We start from the raw sequence: 7,826 nt of genomic DNA, 5'->3' as shown, positions 1-7,826 counted from the left end.
TAAAAATCTTACTGTTCAAAAACTTTTGACTGGTAGTGTATTTTCTTGAATGTTCCACAGAAGAACAAAGATAATACAGTTTTGGAAGAACGTGAGGGTGAGTAAATGATGACAGAACTTTAATTTTAGAGAACTATCCATTTAATTGAAAAAATTATTTATATATTTTTAAAAATAAAACCCATCATCAAAAGACCGTACAGGCCAGGTGCCTATATCAGGATATAAAGACACACCCTCTCTTATCTCCTCCCTGCTCCCTCTGCAGCCTTTCTTACAACTGCTCAACCTCATTCGTGTCGACTGCCCAGAGTCCACGTACATTGCCTTCCAAAAGCTCTTCAGCACAAGGACATAGGATATAACAATATCTAGCAAAAGAGAGAAAGAGATAAAGGTGAGGGCATAGTTAATTTTCCATAGTCAGGTAGAGATGTTGTTTGCTGTGCAATATTATTTAAATCCCTTGCAATTACAGAAATGTTGTGTTTTGGTAATGATTTCATATCCTGGGAAATGTGACTGTAGTAATAATGTACCATGTGAATGAAAATGTTGAAAATAACTAGGCTTGCCAAGGAGAAATTATAACATTTAGAAAAATGACAATCAGGAAGAGTTGGGTGGAGAACTCTGAGCTAGTAACACTCTGTCTTCCTTTTTTAGTCACATTCATTTTCATGATTGCACAGTCTTCCTAACATCTGCATTCCAGGTTCTCCCTGTTGAAACATGTCCCTCTATAGCTTTGGATTGGAGCCTCTGTCCTGTCACGCCTGGAACAAAGACCGGACACGTAAGAGCGAACTAGTTGAGCTACATTTCAATATAAATTACATCCCTTCAGGCTCCTAATGTTGCTGCCTGCAGTTCCATTTTCATCCATTATAATCTACTTAGAGGAATATCAGATTGTCTTTGGGAGAAAAGCTGCACTTCTTCATGTGAATCATCAGTTTGCTATGAACTTACTTTAACATTGCTGCATTATACATGGATTTTTGTTTGCAAGAAACTCCAATAGTACAACTCATAAAAACATATTTTTCATTTTTAGAAATCGCAGTAAGCCCCAACAGCAATGATGTGCACATTTACCAAAAGAAAGGAAAGGAATGGACTAAGATTCATGAACTGACAGAGCACAGTGGGCGAATCACAGGTAAGACAAAAGACAATAGCTGCCACATTAGTCATTAACCCATGATACTGTGAGACTGACCCATAAAACAAACATTATCTCAGTGCACCAATGAAAGGCCTTAACTAAACACTGTAAATAGTTCAAGCCTACATTTCAGTTCTGTACTAACTAGAATTTAGTCGCAATGAAAGCAGTAGTGACAAATATTTGCTATCTGAGCAAAACACGCTCAATCCACCATCATTGACTGGATGAAGGAATGCAAGCTGACAGACAATTGAATGAAAAGGAAGGTTTAAAACATTTTTTGCTCAAAATTGCATGGATGAATAGGTCACAATATTAATAACGCTTTTAGGAAAGAGATGAAATGCAGACTAATATCTAAAAGTAACATTCAGATATCAAAATTGAATAAAAGCCCAGCAATAAAAACAACTACACTTTTAAAAGTAAAGGTGCTTCACGATGCCATAGAAGAACCTTTTTTGTTTAAATTGTTCCATAAAGAACCTTTAACATCTGAAGAACCTTTCTGTTTCACAAAAGGTTCTTTGTGGCAAAAGAAGGTTCTTCAGATTATAAAAAGGTAAGAAAAAGATGGTTCAAAGAACCTTTGACTGAATGGTTCTTTATGAAACCAAAAATGGTTCTTCTATGGCATCGCTGAAAGCACCTTTATTTTTAAGAGTGTAGCCTGGTTAGATAACTACCTCAAAAGTCCAGATGGTGGCATCAGTTCTTACTGCTTTTAATACTTTCTCCAAACACGGGGAGACATTTTTCATTTTGGTCAAATGACATTAGACATATGTACCCCATTCTATAGCACTGTATTAAAATATTTGAAATACCTATCCACCTTTTTCCTCAACGCCGAAGTAAGCCTATTAGTGAGACTTCGGTTCATTATCTGCTATAGGGAAATAATGAGAAGAATAACAATGTGCAGTAAATGATAAAACTATTAACCAGTGTGTTCATAATTAAGATAATACATTAAAACAATACGGTAAGACACAGCAATTTGCAATATCAAGCAGCAAAACAAGCTGTTTTGCACAGCTAAAGATAGCTGGACGCGAACGAGACCGGAAGCCACAACCACAAAATTTACAAATGGCCACATCCACTCTTACGGGAAGAAAAAGATGGTGAGATTATAATAAATGAACATCTCTAACAATTGATTTAATTTTTAGGAATTGATTGGGCCCCAGAGTCCAACCGTATAGTGACATGTGCCGCAGATAGGAATGCCTATGTATGGACACTTAAGGATGGGGTTTGGAAGCCAACGTTAGTGCTGGTCCGCATTAATCGAGCTGCCACGTGTGTCAAGTGGTCACCTCTTGAGAACAAGTTTGCCCTTGGAAGTGGAGCCAAACTTATTTCAGTGTGCTACTTTGAAAAAGAAAATGACTGGTGAGACCTTTATAAAACCTTTTAACCTTAATTTTTTGATTTCTCTGTTGGCAGGGTGAGACATTACTTTACTAAACATATGTATTATACATAACCACATCTCTTGTGCAATCTCTCTTAATGATTGACTCTATAGGTGGCTGAGTAAGCATATCAAGAAACCCATTAACTCCACCGTTCTGAGTCTAGACTGGCATCCCAATAACGTACTGCTGGCAGCCGGCTCCGCTGACCTCAACTGCAGGTTTGAATATTCAGACTGTTGCTTCACCATGCTGCTTTTCAAACCATTTTGTTGGTAACACAGGTCTTCTTTTATTGGGATAGAATTTTTTCTGCATATATCAAGGACATTGAGGACAAGCCTGGACCAACACCCTGGGGATCCAAAATGCCCTTTGGAGAGGTGCTTCTGGAGTATAAAGAGTGCGGTGGCTGGGTGCACAGTGTCGGTTTTTCTCCATCTGGTGATGCTCTGGCCTGGGTTAGCCACAACAGCGCCATCAGTGTAGTAGATGCCGCACAGGGAAAAGAGTAATACCATCATTTACAATTAACAATTCGCTTTGTAGATCTCTATCTCCAAGCGATACTAAACATCCTTGATTTCCATTCATCCATAAAAAACAGTGCAGTTTGCTGCCTGAAATGAATGATATGCACAGTATGACCTTTACCAGTCACTTTTAGACTGCCTACATATGAAATTTTGTGCACTGCAGGGTTACTCAGCTGACAACAGGACATCTTCCATTGCTGAGCGTGCTGTATGTCAGTGAGACTGAGATTGTAGCTGCGGTAAGGACTTTTCCTACTTACAGTTGAAGTCAAAAGTTTACATACTCCTTGCAGAATCAGCAAAATGTTAATTATTTTACCAAAATAAGAGGGATGTTATTTTTTATTTAGTACTGACCTGAATAAGATATTTCACATAAAAGGTGTTAACACATAGTCCACAAGAGAAAAAAGTAGTTGAATTTATAAAAACGACCCCATTCAAAAGTTTACACACACACACACACACACACACACACACACACACACACACACACACACATGTTGGGTTTACATGTTTTATGGGGACATTCCATAGGCGTAATGGTTTTTATACTGTACAAACCGTACTTTCTATTGCCCTACACCTACCCTACACCTAAACCTAGCCCTCACAGGAGATTGTGCATACTTTTACTTCATCAAAACTCATTGTGCATGATTTATAAGCCTGTTTCCTCATGGGGACCTGAGAAATGTCCCCACAAGGTCAAAATCTACTGGTATTCCTATCCTTGTGGGGACATTTGGTCCCCACAACGTGATGAATACCAGGTACACACATACACACACACACACACACACACACACACACACACACACACACACACACACACACACACACACACACACACACACACACACACACACACATATGATTTTTAAATACTGTGTTGTTACCCGAATGATCAACAGCTGTGTTTTTTTGTTTAGTGATAGTTGTTCACAAGTCCCTTGTTTGTCCTGGACAGTTAAACTGCCTGCTGTCCTTCAGAAAAGTCCTACAAATTCTTTGTTTTTTTTTAGCATATTTGTGTATTTGAACCCTTTCCAACAATGACTGTATGATTTTAAGATCCATTTTTTCACACTGAGGACAACTGAAGGTTCAAACGCTCACTGATGCTTTGGTCGGGGGTAAAAACTTTTGAACAGAATGAAGATGTTTAGATTTTTTTATTTTGTCTAAATATCATATTGTTTTCATTTAGTACTGCCCTTCAGAAACTACAGAAGATACTTAGATGTTTTCTATAAGACAAAATAAGTTACATTTTCCCTGATCTTCAAATTCTAAAAGTTTTCACTCTCTTAATGCATTGTGTTTTCTTCTGAAGCATCAGTGAGTGTTTGAACCTTCTGTAATAGTTGCATATGTGATGGATCTCAGAATCATACAGTCGTTGTTGGAAAGGGTTCAAATACACAAAAATACTGAAAAAAAAAAAGAATTTGTGGGACCTGAAGGATTTTTATGAAGAACAGCGGGCAGTTTAACTGTTCAGAACAAACAAGGGACTCATGAACAACTATCACTAAACTAAAACAGATGTGGATCATTCAGGTAACAACACAGTATTTAAAAATTGTGTGTGTGTGTGTGTAAACTTTTGAATGGGGTTGTTTTTATAAATTCAACTAATATTTTCACTTGTAGACTATATGTAAACGTCTTTTATATGAAATATTTTATTCAGGTCAGTATTAAATAAAAAATAGTATGCATTTTGTATGATTCCTCTTATTTTGGTAAAATAATTAACATGTTGCAAATTCTGCAAGCCAAGGTGTATGTAAAGTTTTGACTTCAACTGTATACATGCATAAAACCTTCAATTGGTTAAGAAGAAGCATTGTTGTGATGTCTTAAATTAGTTTAACCTTTATATTATTATTAGCAAATGCAAAATATATTTACATTATACAATATATATACATTTGTTGCCCAAACTATCAAAAGCATAACAGTTTACAAGCCTACAAGAAAATAGTGAGAGCTTTTATGATAACTGAATGAACGTTACAATTTTTCTTTTAGCTAGAAATGACATAAAAAGTGGAAAATGTTGCTCAAAAACATACATTTATGCACAAACTGACCACCAACCACAACTTTCAGATGGCTTATTTACTTTTTAACTCATCTGTCATGGAATCAAATGCTACCTCTTCCTATCTCTGTTCAATATTAATAATACCTTTTTTTGCATATGTCTGTGGTGGGGATTTTAGGGGCATGACTGTTGCCCTTATCAGTTCTCATACAAGGGTCCTGGAAGCTTGGAGTTTGTGAAGAAAGTGGACATTCCCAAGCAGAGCTCCAAGGGCAACATGTCTGCCATGCAGCATTTCCGCAATCTGGACAAAAAAGCGACTACTGAGGAGGAAGAAACTGGGTTGGGTCTGCACCAGAACAGCATCACGTAATATAAGGCTTGACGTCTACAAGCACAGTCTATTTTAGCATCTTTTGCATTATGCTCACATTTAGAAATTACATTGCAGTTTGCTAAGACTTTGTTTCTGCTATAGTCAGCTATGTATTCTGGAAGGGCCGAAAGCCAAGGTGGAGAAATTCAGCAGTGTGGGCTTAGATGGTGCCATGGTTGTCTGGGATTTCAAGGTATTGTATTATCATGAAACAATTTTTTGATATTAGTTGTTGGTTACACTTTGTTTCACAGTGTCCTTGTTACTGTGTAATTATACATTTAAGTACTGAGTAATATACTTACTATATGGTTAGGGTTTGGCTTAGGGTTACTTGTGTGTAATTATGCAAAATGAATTGTTATTATAATAGTAAGTACATGTAACATGTGTAACAAGGACACCTTAAAATAAAATAAAGTGTTACCCTGTTTAACACTAGATTGTCGAAGCAGTCAACACCTAATGACTAATTATGAAAGTATATTAAGTATATGTTTTCTTCTTTAATTTCATCTTTAGCATTGAAACACCATGGAATCTGGAAAGAGCAGAAAACAATAATCAGGGACCATCTTTTTACATTTGTTTGTTTTCTCAGACACTTCTTTTTAGCCTTCACTACAAAACTTTAAAGTATTTAAAGCCTGTTGATTTTATTATAATGAACTAGTGGGATGACCGATCCCAAACATGTAGTATGCAATAGTTTTTGTCATGCAGTATTAATTAATCATAACAGAAAATATCTGTACCACAAAACCAGTCTTAAGTAGCACAGGTATATTAGTAGCAATAGCCAAAAATACACTGTATGGGTCAAAATTATCGATTTTTCTTTTATGCCAAAAATCATTAGGATATTAAGTAAAGATCATGTTCCATGAAGATATTTTGTTCATTTTAATTTTTTTTGCACCCTCAGATTTCAGACTTTCAAATAGTTGTATCTCGGCCAAATAATGTCCTATCCTAACAAACCATATATCAATTCAATGGAAAGCTTATTTATTCAGCTTTCAGATGATGTATAAATCTCAATTTCCAAAAATGAACCCTTATGACTGGTTTTGTGGTCCAGGGTCACATATTTTTAAGTAGTTTATTCAGACAAGACAAGCACCAAAAAGAGAATCAACCTTGTATGCAATGACAGTCATAAATGCAAATTTTCTATTCCAAATGTGCTGCTATTGTAATAAAAACCGGTGTATTTTTATGTATTATGCATTTTTTTAGATTTAATAAAACAAAGCCACACATAAATAAACAAATCATAACTAAAACTCTGTGTGATTTCGTCTTTTTTTCTTTTGCTGCAGTACTGCAGAAGATTGTTAGATGCAAATGACTATTATGCAAATGACAGATAAACTGATAAGTGACACAGTGGGAACCAATGTGGTGAGAAGTAAGCTTAGTTTTTTTAATGAGTATACGCTGACTTCAAAATTTGGTATATTGTGAACTCACTCATTATATTTGGAATTTTTTATCCACAAATGTAAATGGAAAGTGAAAAACTACCTGTATACATTAAAAGAATCAAGAAATAACATGGAAAAAAACTATAAATTATTTGAAAGTTTTAAAGTGTAATTATTTTTACCTGTTTACAGATATGTGATTTTCTTATTGCTTTCCCTATTATATATATATATATATATATATATATATATATATATATATATATATATATATATATATATATATATATATATAGTTTTTGTTTATTATTGTTTTTTTATGTAATTTATATGTTATTGCCTTTGTATGTTCTTTGTTCTAAAAACTGCAATAAAAAGAGAAGTAAGCTTAGTAGAGGAAATATGAATAAAACGTTGGGAAATTACTTGATTGTATTACAAATACGCTATTTTTATTTTATTTTAAATAAATAGCATTTAAGTTATGAAAAGAATGTAAACCGAGAGATACAAATAAACCATATGTGATGTTTCTGACACATTTTACGTATTTTATTAGCTAAATATTTGCTGCAGATAAACTTGAACGTGTTTTTAATGACACCTTCACAAACAGCAACACTGGAATGGATTTTGTAATGTTTTGACACGTATTATATTACGTTTGGCCAGAATATCAGGGATCACATGATGACTACAATCACCGAATCGGTTCAAAACCAGTCCGTGAACTGTACGAAAGAAATAGCGGAAATGACTCTGACTTCCTAAGGATAACAAGCATTGCTTACACAGGATGAAGAAGGATGTTAAGGACTCTATCAAACATGTATTCGTGGAAA

At 35.0% G+C, this 7,826-nt stretch overlaps 1 protein-coding gene across 1 annotated transcript; it reads left to right on the top strand.

The window, feature by feature from the left end:
• The first annotated feature begins 262 nt into the window (after positions 1–262).
• Positions 263–6,843, top strand: LOC141325315 (actin-related protein 2/3 complex subunit 1A-A). Its single transcript, XM_073833957.1, has 10 exons — positions 263–397; positions 716–796; positions 1,058–1,162; positions 2,347–2,569; positions 2,706–2,813; positions 2,897–3,103; positions 3,292–3,367; positions 5,360–5,550; positions 5,660–5,750; positions 6,080–6,843. Exons 2-10 carry the CDS (start codon positions 733–735, stop codon positions 6,083–6,085), a joined length of 1,071 nt encoding a protein of 356 aa, XP_073690058.1. The 5' UTR covers positions 263–397; positions 716–732; the 3' UTR covers positions 6,086–6,843.
• Positions 6,844–7,826: the final 983 nt, after the last annotated feature.

This window comes from Garra rufa, chromosome 1, assembly GCF_049309525.1.
Source record: "Garra rufa chromosome 1, GarRuf1.0, whole genome shotgun sequence".
In the NCBI taxonomy this organism is placed as follows: domain Eukaryota; kingdom Metazoa; phylum Chordata; class Actinopteri; order Cypriniformes; family Cyprinidae; genus Garra; species Garra rufa.
Note: the sequence above shows the minus strand (reverse complement) of the source record. Positions and strands in the feature narration are given on the sequence as shown.